Source organism: Leopardus geoffroyi, chromosome E3 (assembly GCF_018350155.1).
Source record: "Leopardus geoffroyi isolate Oge1 chromosome E3, O.geoffroyi_Oge1_pat1.0, whole genome shotgun sequence".
NCBI lineage: Eukaryota > Metazoa > Chordata > Mammalia > Carnivora > Felidae > Leopardus > Leopardus geoffroyi.
The window spans coordinates 36941278-36961624 of record NC_059340.1 but is presented as its reverse complement, the minus strand read 5'-3'; the positions used below and the strand labels follow the sequence as shown (position 1 = coordinate 36961624).

General features: G+C 45.5%; 1 protein-coding gene across 23 annotated transcripts in view; it reads left to right on the top strand.

Moving 5' to 3' along the window:
• Positions 1 to 20347, top strand: part of RBFOX1 (RNA binding fox-1 homolog 1) — a 2066775-nt gene that overhangs the window by 592158 nt on the left and 1454270 nt on the right. For 2 of the 23 annotated variants that reach the window (XM_045461759.1, XM_045461762.1), the window contains exon 1: positions 7167 to 8029. The exons of 20 other annotated variants lie outside the window; for them this stretch is intronic. Coding sequence is in view for 1 of the 3 variants with exons in the window: in XM_045461762.1 (XP_045317718.1) it covers positions 8027 to 8029 (3 nt within the window). In the remaining 2 variants the exon portion in view is untranslated. Of the gene's footprint in view, positions 1 to 7166; positions 8126 to 20347 lie in introns of those variants that run through there. One more of the 23 variants, XM_045461758.1, reaches the window with a different exon arrangement.

The following is a 20347-nucleotide window of genomic DNA, read 5'->3' as shown; positions in this document are numbered from 1 at the left end:
CATACCTGAAATATGGGAATAGTAATAGTACCTACCCTACAGGGCTCCTCTGAAGCTAGATGTCATGTCTGAGGCTTTGCGTAGAGGAAGTTCTCAAAATTATTTTTATTTTTTTCCACTTCTTTTCCCTCAAGTCCTAAGCTGGCATATAATTACTTACTACCTTATCTAGTAGGAGAATAAAACTGGCATCTAATTCCCAGTTCACCATTTCATTGTGAGTAAATGAAGTTGGCAAGCACTTTTTGCTAATGGCCACTCAGACTCTGAACTTTCAAGGCTGGAAGGAAGGAGGTTGTGGTCAGCTCCACCCAGTTTGCCTCCATGGGTCATCCAGGATTGTGGTGATTTTGTTCTGTTAGTTTAAGGCAGGCTGGGTATTGGCCCAAAATATGAAGCATCTGGAGGAGGGAGATGAAGTGTGGAAAGCAGCAGAATTGTCAAGACCATGTTGCCTTTCTTCAAGATGACCCTGCTGTAGAGCTGTTACGTGGAAATCACCACGCATTTCATCTGAACTGTTCTCCTGTGCCAGGCTTGATGCCGAGGGGCTTCTCACGGGTTATACCGTTTAATTACTGACACCTTGATTTGATTCCTTAAACAAGAGCTTACGGGCCTGGTGACTGTGAGCAAGTGTTTTCATTTCTCTGGACCTCCGTTTCTTGTTGTGTAAAATGAGGATAGTAATAAAACCTCGTTGATGGAGTTGTTATGAGGGGTCAATGAGAATGTGAGTGGAGGTGTTGACCATAAGGCTTGGTTCATAGTAAGCCTGAGTAAACATTAATGATTATTACTGCCTCACTACTATTACTAGTAGTGGTACTCCTGCTATCACTGTATGGATCAGGATGCTTTGTATCAGTGGACCTCTCCTTGGGTGACTTGCCCCCCAGAGAGACTATGGAAGTGTCTGGAGACACTTCTAGTTCTCAGAATTGGTAGGAGGGGATAAAGGGGTGTTAGACAGCCAGGCATGCTACTGCCGTGGAGTGGGTAGAGGCTAAGGATGCTGCTAAACATCCTGTAGGGCATAGATAGCCTCCCCCCCCCCCCACCCCGCTACTACAAAGGGTTATCTGATCCAAAATGTTAATAGAGCCACATTCAAGAAACTCTGCTTTAGGGCATATATATAATGATAGATGTTACTGGTTCTTTATTCTGTCCTGCTCTGTAATCCTCAGGCTGGTCATAAGATACCTATGGCAGGTCCAGAGGTCATAACTACACAAGGAAACATCTGGAATAAGAAAAAAAATTTTTTTCTATGGGTTTCACTTGAGTCAAGAAGAACACATTCAATAAGCATATAAATTACCTTTTCCTGGGTCAGATAACATGGAATCTATGACAATTCCTAAACCAATCTCTTACCGAAAGCCTAGAGTTATCATGCTTGAAGATATGGATCACTTTCAGTGTCCTCTGTATTAATAGTTGCTATTATTATATTAATTATGTCTTCATTATTTTTATCACTATCATTATCTCTGTTTTTTTCCTTTTTTCCTATTTTACACAAAAGAAAGCGGAGGATTAGTGATGTTTAAAAAATCTTGCTTAGTTCACGTTGCTATTACGTGCTAGATAACACCATATGAAAACAGAATCTCTTAGTCTAGAGCTTTATCCACTTTTTTCTTAAAGATGTGTGATTCTATATTTCTTAAAGACATACTAAATTATATATAAATTAGCCAACCCTAAACCAAGGACACAGCTTAATCTGTATACTCATTATTGGCCAAGCATTTGGAAATCTTTGTTTACTCAATTCTGACCATGCTCAAAATATTTGTTTCCAGAATGCATTTTATATAAGCAGGCTTCCTTTTGTGTTGCAGATCACTGAACCTCCCTTTTTATTTTTCTTATTCCAAGACCAATGGACTAGGAATCCCTATTTTCATGACTGTAAATCACTGACATGATTCTAAGCCTACCAAAATGGAGTGTAAGTTCTAGTAAACAGAAAGACAAGATACATTATGACTTAGGCTTCATGAGCCCAGCTCCGACACAAAACAGACTTAATTTTGAATCTTGGCCTACCCATTCACTAGCTGTGTGGGCTTGGCCAAGCCATTGAACTTCCTCCTCCTTTTAAACTTTGGTTTTCTCATCTATAAAAAGGAAAGCATGATGGTACTTACACCTAGAATTGTACTGTGAAGATCAAATGAGATAATACAAGTAAAGAGCTTGTAGAGTAAATGCCACGTACTTATTTCTATTGCTATTCTTAAAAAATTTTTTTTAAATGTTTATTTTTGAGAGAGAGACAGAGACAGAGTGTGAATGGGAGAGGGGTAGAAAGAGAGGGAGATACAGAATCTGAAGCAGGCTCCAGGCTCTGAGCTGTTTGCACAGAGCCCGACATGGGGTTTGAACCCATGAACTGTGAGATCAGGACCTGAGCGGAAGTTGGACGCTTAATCGACTGAGCCACTCAGGTGGCCCTCTGTTGTTATTCTTATCATCAGGATTGTTCAAAATCTTCCTTATGTTGCCATTACTGCTATCATCATCATTATTTGGGGGATGTGGACAGGAAAGGAAAAAGGATGAGCCCAAGGAGAAGTAGAGAAACTATCACAAACTATTTCAAAGAAATTACAAAAAAAATTTTTAATGTTTATTTATTTTTGAGAGATATAGAGACCGAGAGCAAGTGAGGGAGGGGCAGAGAGAGAGGGAGACACAGAATTCGAAGCAGGCTCCAGGACCTGAGCTGTCAGCACAGAGCCCGACACGGGGCTTGAACTCATGAACCGTGAGATCATGACCTGAACTGAAGTCAGATGCTTACAGACTGAGCCACTCAGGCGCCCCCAAAGACATTTTTAAACAGTGTGTAAGTTTGCATCTTTTCAGAAAAAGAAAACTCATCCCTAGACATTGGATGGCTTATTCCCGGTATTAAATGCCTTGGTTAATATCAAACTCCTGAACTTCATGATAGATCATGAGTTAGTTCAACCGATCAATAACTATATATTGAGTAGCTGCCATGTGCCCAATGACTGAAGGGGGAATAGAGAATATGAGGTGAAATTCATTCCCTTGTGGTCTTCAGTCTATTTAATTAGTTCATTAGTTGACCTAGACTGTGATAAAGCTTTGAGGTAAGCCTGAAGACTGAGCACTTGAGGGCAAGTCAGGTCTTACATAATATTAAGATTGTATGAAGAATTTTATTTGATCATAGTCATTTATAAATCAATTTGAAAATCTTCTCTTCAGTGAATGCTATTGCACAGTATCCTTTGGGAGGAGAAACAGAAGGATGCTTTACTACTTCAGTTATTTTTAGTTTGCTTTTTTTCATCCTTCTCCTATCTTCATGTACCACTCATCATCCTAAAAAATCCTAGAGCACTTTGGAGTAACCTATGAATCCTATAGTTCCCTAGACGTTTACACTGATCATCTGGAAAAGTTCTTGAACAAATAACAAAAATGATCATCGATACATCAGTGAAGGCAGTGCAATGTGAAGGCCATGGGTACTGGAATTATGGATGGTAGGCCTGGCATGCTTTTGAATCATTTCCTCATAAGTTGCTTTTTGATAAAGCAAGCATGCCTGTTGTTTCAATTCAGGGCCCTTTATGAGCTGGCTCCAGTCGATATCTTCAGCTTCATCGTTCACTGCCTTGCCTAATGCACTACTTTCCAGCCCTTTGAATTTAGCATGACTCTACTTATATCGAATAGATTTGCTGTTCCTTGAAGGAGAAATGCTCCCTTTCCTTCAGATAGTTTCCTAACCTGTGTTCTTCTCCAGAAATGGCCTTCACCCAACTCTTAGGGTAATTCTATTTATCTTTGTTTAGAGGTGATCTCCTCTAGAAAGCTTTGTCTGACCTTCCTCTTCCCCCCATGTCTGACTATATGCTCCCATTCAGTAGACAATGAAATCTTTCTCAATTGTTGAGATCACTTATTTATGTACCTACTTACCATATTAGAGTATAAGTTCCTTGAGTGCAGGGACTGTGTTTAGTTTATATAGGAAATGGTTTACAGGAGAGACCAGTCCTTGAGTGAGATACATGTTTGATGGCTTAAAGAATGAAGGACTAAATGGATGAGTAGATTGATCTCACCCTACTTCAGAGAGGTCATCCTATTTAGACAGCAGTGACCACAAAGGAGCAGGAAGGTTCACCAAACATTTATTGAGCTTATTATACATTTGGCCCCCAGCACTGAGGAACTTTTCAGTCTAATGGTGGAGAACAACATTTACAGTAGGTGAAGACAAATGATATGATAAAATTAAATAGAGGTGTTTAGGGAGTTCAAAGAGAGGCACTGGCCGTATCTATATGTGTGCAGGGGTGTGTGGAGAGGTGGGAGTTGGCAGGGAGAAAGGGATGCCTAAATGGAGATCTAAAAGCTATATATAAACTATCCAGGAAAAGAGAGTTTGTAGGAGTATTCCAGGTTGGAAACAGCATATGCAAAGGGTTGGAGAGCAAGAAGAGGAGATTATCTCCAGATCATAGGGTCAACATAAAATGACAGCCAACTCATCTAGAAGCTTGTAACTCATGTAGAAGACTTTACACTTTATCTTGGAGGGCCATGAGGAACCTTAGGAAGATCCTAAATTTGAAAGTGAGAGAAGATTTACACTCTAGATGGATCTTGAACACTTTGAACACTGTTAGTGCAGCCAAAGAATGAGGGTACAAAGTCATTCTTTCCTACCAGCTTTATGGAAGACATTTTGGCATATGTTTAGATCACAGATTGCAAAGTAATTTTTATGTCCAGTAGGAGGAGCCAAAGTCTCCACGTTCTTTACCACCACAGCTGGGCAGGTCTTGGCCCGGGGTTGTCCCAGGAGCTGTCTAATTCAGCACCCCTCATTACCTAGAAGTGACTCAATATGGAGAAATGATAGAGAAACTCTGCCTGGAATGTGAAAAGAAACAAATAGTTTCCAAATGAATAGCACAACAGCATACTATATTGATCTGCACTCTAATTTTGCTTTAAATTGTAATGAACGTCTCCTTCACTCATGTACAAAGCTTTTTTAAGCCACAAAGCAACACAGGTACCAGTGACTCATGCCTGATACTCATAGCTAATATATCTAGGCTTATTTTGACTCCACAATAAGTCAAGAATCGACTCAGACTGACCTTGATTTTAAGATAGTTAAATCTGTTTTATTTCATTTTCAAGAGAAAAAAATATATATATTAAAAAATAATAAAAGCACCTAGTGATTACCCATTTTAATGAAACAACAGCCAGTGTTTTTGCCTTGAATGATTGCATTCATTTTTTTCCCCCTTCTGGAATAGAAATGAAGGAGCACAGGGAAACAATTCCTGTTAGTGAATTTGCAAAAAAAAAACATTATATTTCAACAGAACTTCCCATTAACTGCCATTTATTTCTTCTCTCATTATTGATAATTTGCTTTTAAATTGAGAATACCTTTTTTACAACCCATCTTATCTCCCTGCACGGCTAGACAATTACATTTAAATTTGGTGGTTTTCCCATTGTAAACAGTTTCTGGAGGAAATGATTACAATGTTACTAACCCAGATTTATGGCTTCATTGTGCTACCAGTGAAGGGTAAGAGACTAGTATAAAGGGAAAAAAAAGTTGTTTACATACAAATATATTATTATCAAAGAGAGTCCTAAGGAAGCATATGGTAAAACCAACCCAAATTGCAAAATCATCTACTGGGGCCAGTGATACAGATGACTTTCTGGATTTTGCAAACTTATTTCCTCAAATGATGATAACATATAACATGTTTGTTTGTTTTTAATTCCAGTTGTAGTTAGAAGTTTCCTTTCCTTGTTTTATCCTAATATGGGAAGAAACCCTAGCCTGACAGGATTGCAGAGGAACTCTACTCTAGGGTCTGCTCCTTGTTAGGGACTAGGAAATGCTCATGTTGCAAAGCAAAAACATGCAACATGGTCCCTACTTGTGGAAATCTCATAGTCCTACTTGGAAGAGGAGCCATACTGCTAATACAAAAACATTCGAAGAAGTGGGCAGGAAAATGAACATGAGCCTCAGATCAACTGTTCAAGGCCAGAATCTAGCCTTGTCCAATCCCAGTTGCCCCTGAGAAGGCAGCGTGGTAGGTGACACATACCATTAAGTTAGGAAGACCTGCCCCGAAATCCTGGTTGCTTGCCCGTCGTGTGGCCTTCAGCAAAGTATAACCCCAGTGGCCCCCCAACCTTGCTGTGCAGCATAATCACCTAAAACAGTTATCCAAAAAACAAATCAACAGCCTCCAAGCAAACAGAGTTTCTGGCTTAGCGAGTCCAGGTGGGCCAGAAGAAGCATTGCTTTAACCTCTCTGAGCACCTGGTTAGGGACGTGGTTAAGCCTACAGTATGTACCTCATCAGGTTGTTGAGAAAATTCAATGTAAATGCTTCTAATGCATCGGGCAAAAAAAAAAAAAGGGAAGTCCTTATTGAGTGGTAGTAGTTCTTTAGGAGTCACAGGGATTCTGGTACTAAGGCAGCTGCTAAGAGGACAGTCTCTAGACCCCTGCAGACTCCTGGGTTAGGCGGCCTGCAAGAGGCCAGGGCACGGGCCACAGTGCACACTCCCTTCCTGCAGGGTGTCTGGCCTCCATAACTTTTTGCATCTCGGATAGGGCTCCATCTGTGTCCGGCCGTAGATTTCAAGATTCACCAGACAACTTTCCCAGAACAGAAATAGATGGGGGCAAGGAGCCTCCTCCACTTAGCATTTCCTCAGAGCGTCAAAAAACGTGGGGGTCAAGATGGAGCGGGGCGCGGGCACTCAATGAGCAACTCCACTTTGGGACAAGGACCTAGGGACGCAAAAGACTTGGGCTCATTACCCGCACTTCCAACTCTCCCCCCTTCACCTGTTTAGGCCCGAAGACCTAGGCACAGGGTCGCCTGTGGACCCGGGTTCTGCCCTCCACTGCCTGCTGGAATCCGAGGCTGCACGCGTGACAGCAGCAGCGGTCCTGGCGACGGGGAGGGGGAGGGGGCGCTCCCGCTCGCTCCGGATTATTTTTGGCTCCGCAGCCTGGGCTGCTTGCTGCCTGTCGCGCGCGCGCACACTCGCTAGCTCGCGCTCTCTCTCTCTCTCTCTCTCTCTCTCTCTCTCTCTCTCTCTCTCACACACACACACACACACACACACACAGTCACACATAGACACGCGCGCACACGCACATACACATGCACACGTTTTCTTGCTCGCTCGCTCTCTCTGTTCTCCTTTGTTTATTTTCTAATCTGTGTTTCTGTTTGAAGATTTCCTTTCCACTGTCTACTGCCCGCCTGCAAGCGCTCTCGCAGGCTGACCAGGCGCACACCGCTCCCCTTCGTCACCCCAGCCCTCCTCCCGATCTCCCCAAGCGCGAGCGCGGGGTTTGAAGGTCACCTCCTTTCCAGTCCCGGTGCGAGCCGCGCCGCCGCCTCCTCCTCCAGCTGGAGCGGGTGGCACAGGCGGTGCTGCCCTGAAGTGGTTCTCGCAGCAGCGGGCTGCTGCAGCGGACGGAGCCCGGGGTCTGCACGGGTGGGGAAACCCGAACTCGCGGAGGGGAATCCCTTGAGCTGCGGCCCAGCCCCCGGGTGCACCCGCTGTGGGGCGGGGGCGCTCTGCCAGTCCTGGGGACAGCAAAGGCAGCTGCGGCCGGACCCACGCGTGCGCCTCCGGGACAGGAGGAGGAAGGAACGAAAGAGGCTCCCCGCATCTGGAGGGGACAGCGCCGTGCGCCCCGCCCCTGCGTCCGGGAGTGAGAGAACTCTGAGCCTTCGACCTAGGCAGAGCGCGGAGGAGCGGATGGTGTCTCGGCACTGAGGAACCTTGCGCTCTAGTCGTTCTGGAAGTGGCCGTTAGGACCCAGGCTGTCCGAACCCGCGCCTTGCCCAGCTGTGCCCAGCCCATCGCCCAGGCAGGGGCGCCAGGGCGGGGCTGACCTGCCCGCGAAGTTGCGGACAGCGTGGGAGAAACCAGCACCCCCTTTCGCCGCCTCCAGCTCATGGTGAGTGTGACTGGGGGTGCTGAGAGCGCAAGGGAATTGGAGGGTCTGGGGACGAGAGCGGAAGGCGACTGGAGCTAGGCTCGCTGGGAGTTCTAGGTAAGTCCAAGCGGAATCACCGCCTTTGCGTTCCCCCCCCCCCCCCCCCAATAAGCCCAAAGGGTCCCACAGGGGAAAGACTTAGGTCTCCAAGAGCTGACCTCCTCCCAGCGCCAGGCTGGAAGAGCTGGACTGGGAACTTTTTCTGTGTGATGGAAAGATCTCCATGTACATTCGCGCAGGGGCCGGGATCGTGAGCCCTAGCGCTTTACTTCCATAAGCACGCCCTTCCTCGCCCCAGAGCGCCCCTCCGGAGCGCCAAGGCTGCCCTGTCTGCTCTCTTGGGAGCGAGTCCCAGGTGCAGAGACCGGCGGGAACCTGCCTGCGCACTTTGGTTAGTCTATCTGGCCGGCTGGAAGCGAGATTTCAGTGCGCCCTGGGTCGCTGCCTTCTCCACCGCCCTTCTCTGAGGTCTGAGGGAGGAGGTACTTTGGTGGCCTACGAGGGGGGTTTAGAAACGCCAAACCTCCTGTGGGAGGCGGGGAAGAGAGGAGGGTCACTGAGCTGGAGGGAGAGCTTCGTGTTTATTGGTACTGGCCTAAACGCCCGGAGATGTCACCGCGAGTTCAGCCCTGGGGAAGGGGGCCAGCCTGGGAGCTCAGGACCCGGAAACTCACACCGCACCCCTTGGGTCCTTTGACGTCTTAGACCACTTCACCCCGGGGTATGTGTTTGGGGGCGGCGGTAACAGAGTGGCAGCACAGGCCAGGGTCGCCCGTTTTCTGCTCCAATTTCTCAGCTCCAAGGATGGAGGTGAGGGCGGGGTTAGCGGGGCTGTTCCCACATCTCCGCTGCCTGGGGGATCACCTGGCAGGGATGCCCCTGGAGCCTCCAAGGTGCTAGGTCTAGGGACCAGGTGTCATGAAGAGCCCGGAAGCTGCCCGAGCGGAAAGGAAAGGGGAAGACCCGGACCCACCCAGCCCAGGAATTAGCAACTCCATTCCCTGCCGCCAGGGAGCTGGGGGCCCCTCACTTATGTACTGGCAGGGACCAGGGTGCACCTGCCAGCCGGGGATGGTTTGGGGCGGAGCTGCTCACGTGCTCGGAAATCCGCGCCTGGGGGTGTGGAGGATTGGAGCCCAACCACGGGTCTTCTCACTGGAACTTGTAAAGAAGTGGGGGTGGTGTTGCGGAACAGCTTTGAGCCGAAATATGATGCGCCATAACTTGACTTTTCTTTTATAACAGTAATGATTATTTATTTACTTACTTACTTATTTCTTTATTTATTTAAACCCAGTGCGCCCCAGCTGGTGATCCCTCCCAGCCCCTGTCTTAGTTCATCTACCCTCCATTTCCATTTATCTTTTTTTTTTTTTTTTTTTTTTTTTTAAATGAGAGGACCTGAATCCTTTCCATTTTTAAGTGACCACACAGGACCCGGCTGGAGACACAGGCAGATTTATTTTTGGCCAAGGACTTTTTTTTCTTCAGAGGCAGAGGACCTGGGGCCTATATAGGGTAAGGTGGCTCTGGCAGGTATTGTGCTGCAAACAGGGGCTGACTCCAAACCTTCCACTTTTTGAGGGAAACACTGGTTCCAGAGGAATCCACTGGGTTTTCCCTATGTTAGCTCATGGTTGAGTTGGGTTAGGAAGAAACAGGCATCATCTGTTACAGTTTTTCTGGGGTGTTTTACAGGTTGTAGAGAGTAGAGTTTTATCACAGAGAAAACCACAGCCCGCCCCTACATGCTAGCTGTGTGACCTTGGGCAAGTTACTTGGCCTCTCTGTGCTTCAGTTTGTTTACCTGTTAAATGGGAGTTTCAGTGGTAGTGTTGGCCCCAGAGGGCTTGAGGGATAAATAAATAAAGCATTAAACACTTAGGACAAGGTCTGTCACATGGTAAGTGCCTGGATAATGTTAGGGTTTCCCACCTCCCCCCCCCCTTAATCAAGTTGGATACCCTGTATTTTCAGCCTTATAACACCTGGTGGGATAGAGTAGGCAGGCATTTTCCCTTACACACACACTTTCTCTTAAACAACAGATGAAAAGGAAACAAAAAGGGAGGTTAATCAAGAGAGGTTGCTCAGGAGAAGCCTCAGTCTCTCTGAGAGAGTCTCCTGCTCGCCACATGTTCCAAGGAGGGTGGGAGAGGTGCAGCCCACTGGCCCGGATGCAGTCTGGTGACCTTCGATGCCATCTCAACAAGCACAGATGCCCCGAAACTAAGTTTTTGTAGCACTTGTACATTTCTTCAAATCAACAGAAAGGCCTGCTTCTCCTCAGTCTCCTGGGAAGAAAGCATCATCTCAGGAAATCTTCCTTTTCTCAGAACACACTGTCTTTTTAACATCACCCTGTGGTCCCAGAGTCTTCCAGTCAGAAACAAGCCGAAACGTGGGTCTGAGCACATTTTTTTCCTCCTGGGATTGACCCTCTCTGCTCTATTTTCTCTTCATGATAATTGATGCTATTTTTTTACCTTCTCCTCTAAGGTCTGAGCACAGGCCTTTCAGACATCCTCACATCTCTGATGACTTTTTTTTTTTTTTAAACAAGTTTAGCCTTTTCAGTTCAAGCCCTACCAAACCATTATAGTTTATAAAATTCCTTTCAGATAAGTTTTTTTTTTTTTCTTTTTCGGCATCCAGAAAATTGGGTCTGCTCTGTATAAATATGTCTGGCATTTCACCTTTCCAAAAATTAGACCATTTTATTTGCATCCTTTAAGCTGATGTGTGGAGTAATGAACACATTCCAAGAGGGAAATCGGATCTGACACAGAAAATACTTTGGGGACCCAGCGATTTCCCAGCGGCATGGATGAAGACTTCTGAAATCCAAGTGCATTTGCTCTGAAGGACACAGGGCAGCTAGGCCTACCTTTGCCACCAGCACGGGAGATACATAGCAAGCATGCCTCATCAGCTAATCCTGGTGGACTTTCCTAAAATCATCTGGCACTTTGTCACATTTACATTCCCCCGAATTGCCGGAGAGAAAACTTTGTTATACCAAAGACCTCAAACGTGGAGAAATGTTTTTAAAGGAGTCTTGAGGCTCTCCCTAATGCCTACCTTCATTATTTAAAATACTGCCTCAGGGCACACGTATAAATATTAAAACTTTAATTAAAGAATCAATCAGTGAGGGAGCTTCAAAATGAGGGGCACCCAGAACATTCAGATGACTTCAACAGAACATGGTTCTCTAGATTGTAAGGTCTGAGCGGTCTGGTGGAAATGACATATGGGGTTTTAAGGAGAGATAGTCATCATCCTGTTTCGTGTCTGTATTTGCCGGGAGCTACCATCGTTGCCATTGGTTTGTCATTGATCACTGGACACAGGACATGATACACTGGTGGGTATGTCTCTATTGGGGGAGGAAAGCCTAATGTAATAAACGCTTATCCAGGAGACACCGCATGTCAGACATTCTGCTCAGGGAGGGAGCAAGGCCAATGAGAATGTTGTTCTTTGGGGGCTTCTATTGTCATGGGGAAAGACAGACAGTAAGCAAGGGATGGAAATATATTTTTATAAGGATAATGATTAAGGGTTACAGAAATTATAATGTGACAATATGGTAGAGAGTGGGTTGGAAGGGCTTTCCAAGGAAGAGAGATTTGAGCTGAAATCTAAAGAAAAGAAGTAGCTGACATGTTTCAAGCTATACATTCCTCCCATGAGTATTTACTGTGCATTGCCAACTACTGTTCAAAGCACTTGAAATGCAGAGTGATCAGTATGTATAGATACCCTGTGATGATGGAATTTCCATTCTAGGATAGTTATCTGCACGAAGAGAGTTTCAGAAAGTGCAAAGGCCCTGAGGCAGAAGCAGTGATAACATTGTATGAATGAAGTTGGGTCATACAGGTCCTTGAGCTTTGGTAGGGAGTCTGGATATTAAGCCAGTGGGAAGCCATTGGAAGATTTAATGCAGAGAAATGCCATGATATATTTATGTCTTTGGAAGGGTAAGCCCCACAACATCTAAAAAACTAAACTTTGTTTTTTCCCTTTCTTTTCTGAGAGCAAAATCTTCAACTCAAGAAGAAAGATGAGTTTATAGGAAAGAAGAACCCCAAGTTTCTCAGTAATGCTCACTGTGTGTGGGTACAGCATTGAGCATGTATCTATATATGTGGTCCGGCTTAGTTCTTTCTGTAGGAGTGCCTTCAAAGAGGGAATACTCCAGGGTGCCTGGGTGGCTCAGTTGGTTAAGCGTCTGACTCTGGCTCAGGTCATGATCTCACTGTTTGTGAGTTCAAGTCCCACATCGGGTTCTGTGCTGACAGCTCAGAGCCTGGAGCCTGCTTCACATTTCGTGTCTCCCTCTCTCTCTACCCCTTGCCCACTCACATTCTGTTTCTCCCTCTGTCAAAAATAAATAAACACACGGGGTGCCTGGGTGGCTCAGTCAGTTAAGCGTCTGACTTCGGCTCAGGTCATGATCTCATGGTCCGTGAGTTCGGGCCCCGTGTCAGGCTCTATGCTGAGCTCAGAGCCTGGAGCCTGCTTCAGATTCTGTGTCTCCCTCTCTCTCTGACCCTCCCCCATTCATGCTCTGTCTCTCTCTGTCTCAAAAATAAATAAACATTAAAACAAATTTTTTTAAATAAAAAATAAATAAATAAACATTAAAAAAAAAAAAACAGAGGGAACACTCCACACCCCCCCCCCCCCCGCCACACACATCTTCCCAGCAGCTTGATCGGCATCTCTTCTGCACACAGATCCCCTTTATCAATCGTCTATTCCAGTAGATTTCCTTTCAGATCGTGCCCATGTGTTTCTCCCATTCGTGGTTGTGATGTTGGATACTGACAGGAGAAAGGGGTTGTTTCCTCAGAGCTCTGATTACGACTGACATTGTCCATCTTTGGAGACTCTCCTGGTCTTGGAAGGTGGAGGTATGGTTTGATGGAGGGCTTGGACATCCGGGTAGCTCAACTCTCTTCCCAACTTTGACCCAAAACCTGTCTCTCTTTATCCACAAACCTGGAACTCTGTCTGAGCAGGTTAGATACACTGTGACAGTAAGAAGTGTATATGTTGTGAACACTTCCTACACAGCACAAGCTGTTCTAAGTACTCTGCCTGCATCGCTATGTGCTGAGCTCTGTTTTTCTGGCAGGTGATTATCCCCCTCACTTTGCGTTTCACCTTGCTCTCCTCCACCCATCCATCCCAAAACCCTTGCTCGGGGGAACCCTCCCTCTTTCCCTGTGTGGATTCCCCTTCCTTACACTTACCCCAGGGGCAGCTTTCTATGTACTTGAGTGATCTGTTTCATCTCTTTCTCTTACTGTACTGAACAGTAAGCTCCAGGTGGACCCTGCATGCACCCGGTTCAAACATCACCGTATCCCTAGCATCTAGCGTGGTGCATGGCACAGGGTAGATGCTGGGTATGTTAATAGTGAGTTATTCCCTTTGATGCATCTAACACACTTTGAGATGGATTCTCTTCATGTCTCCATTTTGCGATAGATTGAAGAGTTTAGGCAGGCAAAGCAGTTGGCCTCAGGATGCTGCAGCAGGTAAGTGGCATACCCAGGACTTTGAACCTGATGGTCTGAGTCTGTAGCCCATGAAACTAATCACTGCATACTCTGCCTCTTTTGCTGCCTTTCTGAGATGCTAGGGACGGGGAGGAGGTGGTGCATTGCAGAGGTTAGGGGGACCTTGCTGCTTAACTTGAGCTGGCTCTCAGAAGTGATGCTGAGTCAATCAGAGGCACAAAAGGAAAGCAGGGCACCTGTTTCTACTTGCCACGATGTATCTTTTTTGTTTCATAAGAGTGGTCTGAACTGGTGCAGTCTGTCTCTTGCTTTTCTGTTCCTTCGCTTAGATCCTGAGAGCCCTGGGTTCTGGCCCCTACCCCCAGGCTCAGGCTTTGAGTATGATTTCGCAGGGAGTCTGGGACCACCTCTCTGGCTACCGGCAGTCCTCGGGGATAATACTCTTAAAGCTGGCAGTGCTCTGACAACCCCTCAACACAGCATGCAAACCACTGTTCGCTCCACGGAGGCAGAATCACTCTGTCATCTGAGTTAGCTCCCTTTTCATTTCTTCAGAGAACAAAATTAGACCTTTGCCAACATAATAGATCAACTTCTGTAACCACCTTGCTCATTGGGAGGCCAGGTTTTCCTCAATTTTCTGTTTGCTGTGAGTTTTAGAGCATAGAGTCAGAGATGAGGGCACGGACTGAGGTGTCCAAAGTTGTCTTCTTTGTACCATCATGTGTTCCATAAGTGTAAGTGCTACCACCTGTTGGAAGCATGTTCTCTGCTGGGGCTTCACATACGGCATGGCATCTCTTCAGCTCTTTGTCACAAGCCCTTTATCATCCCAGCTTTGCAGGTGGGGGACCTGAGGCCCAACAACTAGGTTGCAGAGTCACGCAGTTGCTTCCCGAGTCTGTGTGTGTCTCACCTACTCCGCACCAAGAGGACGTGCTGGGTGCTGAGTGACCCCACAGAGGAACCATTACAGGTTTAGAGACAGGAGGTGGGACAGGGCAGCAGTTAGGATCTTAGAATCACACTGTCTGGCTTCAGTTCCAGCTTCATCACATTCTCGCTCCATGACCTTTGGTCTTAATGGACCTCTCTGCACCTCAGTGTCCCCCTCTACGTGGAGATAATAACCATCCCAAGAAACCATCTAGCTTGTGTTTAGTAGGGATGCTTGCTATGATGGTAGCAGCAATGATTATTGTCATTTAATAATAATGATACCATTATTACCATTACTGATGCTACTAGAATTTCACAATTCCTCCAGGCAGCAAATTGGCTCCAAAATATGATTCCTTCATTTTCCTTTCGACTGTAACCAAGATGATAAATTGAGAGTGAAGGGGAGGAACCCAGCATAGCTGCTAACGTATACTTGAAGGAGTTGACAGACCTGAGTCGCTCTATGGAGTTCTGCCTGCAGAGGCTGCCTGACAGCAGCCATATGCATGAGCTCTGATTGATTGGCAGAGAGAAACACTAATTTATTAGACTCGTTATGAAAAGTGACAGAGCGGGGAATCGAGAGGCTGATTCAGCAACAGTGGCCCTGGCTAGATCCCAGTAGTGCTAGCTTTGTGTTCGTTTCCCTTAGGACACACCCTCCGTCTTGATTGTGGGGTCACTGCTTATATTCTAGAATGAGTCTCTTAACGAAGCCCCAGGAATGAGTCGCTTCTCCGTAGGTCTTTCTGAAGGGAAGGCTAGCCTGTGGCATGGCTCATAGTCATGGCCGTGTGACGCATCTTTTCCTTTGGCAGCCTTAGAAAGGTGAGTCCAGTTTAGGCTGCTGCTGATTGCAAAGGCTGATAATGGAGAGCTCGCGTGCAGAAATTCTCCAGGGGAAAGAAAATAGTTTTCGTTTGCACAGGTTGGAAAATTTTAGAGGTTTCCTTGGGGAGTGTAAGGAGGAGATTGATATCTGTCTTTAAGAACAGAAGACTCTTCCTGGGAGGGCTTCTTATTTCTGATCTGGGGAGTTTGGTCAGTCTGAATTATAGCGTGTAGGATGCTAGCTAACTAAGGAGATGATGACACATTGACCTAAGCTAATGGAGTTGCTGTGGAGTGAGAAAAGCTTTGAAATGACCAAACTCCCTGAGAGCAAAGGTGTGAGGGGACACGGGCTTTGGAGCCAGCCATGCCTAATTTTTTTTTTTAATTTTAATTTTAATTTTTTAAAAACTTTTAAAATTCATTTTTGAGAGACAGAGAGAGACAGAGTATGAGTGGGGAAGGGGCAGAGAGTGGGAAACACAGAATCCAAGGCAGACTCCAGGCTCTGAGACATCAGCACAGAGCCCGACGCGGGGCTCGAACTCACAGACTGTAAGATCATGACCTGAGCTGAAATCAGTCACTCGACTGACAGGGCCACCCAGGTGCCCCGTGCCTAGTTTTTTTGAGTCCAAATTCTGCCACTTTCTAGCTTTGTGACCTTGAGTGAGTCACTGCACCTCTCTGAGGCTTCATGTCCCTGTCTGTTAAAGGGTGGATGATTCTGTCTCCCGTAGCAAGGATTGGTGCTCCAGAGTAAGGCATGGGAAGCAGTTATCCCATGACCACTTTGGAGTAGGCATACCTCATCTGTTCACTGACCCGTAGCATTCAGACAAGAGCTTTCTCTCCAAGAACTGCTCAAAGCCTAGTTTGTTTGAATTTACACTGTTCTTTGAGAGTATGTCATGAGGATAAGGAACCACATATCCCCACTCCATAAATGGAGTTCGACTGAATTGTGCTGTGCTGCTTTTGGCTTATAATGAGATTCTAAAAAAAAGTCCTTTGATCCTATCTTTAAAGAAATAGATATTCTATGTATACACAGAAATAGAGTAGATAGTTTAGACTAATGTTTAAGACTGATAGCAGAATCTAAAACCCCGAGTGAAAATAATGCAACATTATGGAAGACAAGGGGAACCAAGAAGGACTGTGAGCTGTGAAGAACTGATACTTCCTGCTGCTATTTGCTGTGGTGATATTTCTGAGGCCTCTGTTGGCTATCACAGTGTCATTTCTGGTCTCAGGGTCACAAAGAACTTTTCCTTTCCTGAGGTAGTGATTGGTACTTCTATACCAGACACTGTTATGTGGAACAACTGATCATGTTCCCTTTTCACAAAGCCAGCCAGGAAGCTCAGACCTGATTTTATTTTATTATTAACAAAATTTTTTAATGTTTATTTATTTTTGAGAGAGAAAGAGAGAGTGTGAGTGGGGAGAGGAACATACTGAGGGGGAGACACAGAATCCAAAGCAGGCTCCAAGCTCTGAGCTGTCTGCACAGAGGCCCATGCAGGGCTCAAACTCACAAGCCATGAGATCATGACCTGAGCTGAAGTCCGACGCTTAACCGACTGAGCCGTCTAGGTGCCTCAAACTCAGAGCTGATTTTAGAGTCTAGTCTTGACAGTGAATAGGATTTGCTAGCATAGGTTTTGCATATTAACTGTCAAGTTCATTTTACTTCTCTGCCTTTATTTTAATTTACCATTTATTGTAATTTATGTTGCTTATTTATTAATTTTAATTGTTTACAAAATTTTTTAATGTTTGTTTATTTTTGAGAGAGAGCACATGCAGAAGGGGAAGAGAGAGAGAGAGAGAGAGAGGGAGACAGCGGATCCAAAGCAGGCTCTGCACTGTCAGCACAGGGCCCAATGCAGGGCTCGAACCCACAAACTGTGAGGTCATGACCTGAGCCGAAGTCAGATGCTTTACCGACTGAGCCACCCAGGCGTCCTGCTTTTTTTATTTTTTAGAAAAATAACCTTTGCAAGTATTACCGTTAAAAATTAAATAGGCTTTTTACCAGCAAAAACATGTTTGTTGAGGAGTAACAGAGAATTGCAGTTTGGGGCACGCAAGCTATGGCAAAACCGTAGGCACATCCCACAGGCTAAGGAGAGGAACATTATGGAGAAGGAGGAAGTTGGAAGGGGTTGTTTTGAACAAAAGTCCCTTGGAGAGAAGCAAGAGTCCAGGGGGATGATAGCTCACTGGGTAAGCTGCAGGGGTAGTTGATTGCTGTAGGAGAGGCAGTGTGCATTCTTCCTCAGTGGGATCTGTAAATGATGGCTCTTTCCTTTTGACAGTTCTATTGGGGGCTGTAATTTTCAATTCCTCCTATAATGGATGTTGGTGGGAAGGCTCCCCCTTCTTACCTTGCCTTCTGTCCTCCTGACTCCACTTTAGTGAGGTTTCCCTTGATTAATTTTCACACGAGGTAGCTAAAATAAATATATCTGAGATAGGTGCAAGTTAAAAGACAAATAAATAAATTACAGTCCTTTAAAACACCAGGAATCCCTGGAAAATAGGACAAGCTAGTGCAGTGCTTGGTATCCTGAGCTATACCTGAAGTAAAGGAGTATTATTTTGAGTCCCAACAGTGCAAATAGACACTCTTTCTTATTTTCTCCCATTAAAAAAAAAAAAAAAATTCCCTGGAGCATGAGTTACGACATGTAGGATCACTTTTATGGGGTCACTCATTGCCTTTCTGAAGCGTTCGGTAAACATCATCAGACCTGTGTTAGGTACTGTGCTGAGCACTAGAGATACTGTATTGGGGTCACTATACTGACCAGTGACCAAGACCAGCAAGCTCTGTACCTCATGAAGCTTATTCTGTAGTTGGAGAGACCATCCCAAAACATGAAGATAAATGAGCGGGCAGCATAATTCTCTATTGTAAGTATTAAGATGGAAACAAAGTAGAGTGCTAATGTAATCAAAGAGTGAATGGCCATATTATGCCGGAGGGTGAGGGAAGGTCTCTCCAAGGAGAGACGTTTGGGTGACATTTAGGCTGAGACCTGGAGAATGAGAAGGACCAAGTCATGCACGGAGGGGAGATGGACACAGGGGAGGGGCTGTGCTGAGTACCAGTGTGTTCAGGTAGGAGAGTGCTCCACAGGTCCTGAAAACCGCAACATGACCCTTGGAGCCTGGAGCAGCTTGAGCAAGTGAGTTGATGTAGCTGGAGAAGCTGGAGAACAGAGTAGAAGTCTGTTGTTGAAACCCAATGTTCTTTTTATCTGAAATGAGTAAGATCTTTGTTTGTACCCTTCCTCAAAGATGTATTCCAGATGAGAGGACAGCTCTGAGGGTGAGGGAGTAACTGCTGGGAGCATCAGTGGATAAAGGCTCTGTGTGTGTGTGTGTGTGTGTGTGTGTGTGTGTGTGTGTGTGTGTGTGTACATGGGTGAAGGTATGTGTGTGTATGTGTGTACATGTGTGTATGAATGTGCACATGGGTGCAGGTGTGTGTGTGTACGTGCATGAGGATGCAGGTTTGTGTGCACACGTGAGTGTAAGTACAGGTGGGTGCAGGGCTGTGTGCGTGTGTCCATGCACGTGGGTGCAGGTGTGTGTGTACATGTGCGTGTGTATGTGCACGAGGTGCAGGGATGCATGTGTGCGTGCATGTGGCTGCAGGTGTGTGTGCACACGCGGGTGCCAGTGTGTGTGCATGTGCTTGTGTAAGTGCATGGGGGTGCAGGTGTGTATGCATGTGTGGCTTGCAGTGGAGGACAGGGAACAAGGCTAATACAGTGGTGCTGATGGGGGGCTCTGACTTCTGAACCCTTGAGGAGGGGGAGCAGTGGCACTTGGGCTCTCTGGTTTTCACATCTCCAGAACACAGCTCTGTTTAGACTCAGGTCTTCCACACGTGAGTGTGCTCATTTGGCCAGTGACAACTTCTGAGGAGGCAGAGTCAGACCCCCAACTCTGGGCACATAGCTTCATAACATCCATAAAGTTTCATGAGAAAGCCATTTCGATGACCCCACAATTGCCCTCTCGTTGGCTCTACGTCAGTATCACAGGTTAAAAAGACATTGGCACAACCTTCTGGGACTTGAGCATTTTTTAATCTGTTTTGAAGTCTTTTGTTAGCACAACAGAGATCCTTTGGCTTCTTTGCTAAAATTAACATTCTCAGGGCCCTCCCTTTTTATTCACATTTTTAGTTCTGCTGCTTCTTGGGTTCTGAGATGCCTGAATGTTCTGTTTTATGTTCCTGGCTCTTCCAGTGCAGGCAGAGCGCTGTTACCCCGGGTCCCTCCTTTGTTCACTGTTTTGAGACAAGGATTGGTGAGATTCCCTTTTGTAGAAAAAAAAATCCAGGGAAGCAGCTCGCAGATTTAAATTGCCTCCAGTCTAACTCTTCCACTTATTAAAAAAATAATAAAAAGTAACATTATTCATTCCCCAGAGCTCCAGAATGCTTTCCTGAAAGAAGGGAGGGAGTCCAGTCCAGAGGAACGAGGCTCTTAGGCTTTCGTTCCTTGATTTTCTTCTCTTTACATCATTTTGGGGAGCATATTGGGGAATATTCATTTTTGTAGGCCACGATGAGCCTCAGCGCCCGAGAATAAATGGAGAGCAGTGTCTGGAACAAATGCCTGTCTTAAAAACAGTTTATGAAATGCCAGCAGATGTCAGTGTGCCCTTGCCATTTAATTTTTTTCCCTTTTAACTTTTAAAAGCAACATTAATTATTTTCAGTAGTTAAAAAAAATAAAACAAAAAGCGTATTGTCATACAGTCATCAATTAAGACACCATGAAGCAACTTTTTTCTTTTCTTTTTTTTTTTTTTTTAGTTCTGGGAGGGAGAGCAGCAGAACTCATTTCATGATGTGAATCCCCTAAATCATCTAACTGTGTGATACAATTTTGTCTTTTCCCAGAATAGTGGTTTCAAAATTCAAAGCCTAGTGTAGATTTTATTTCCT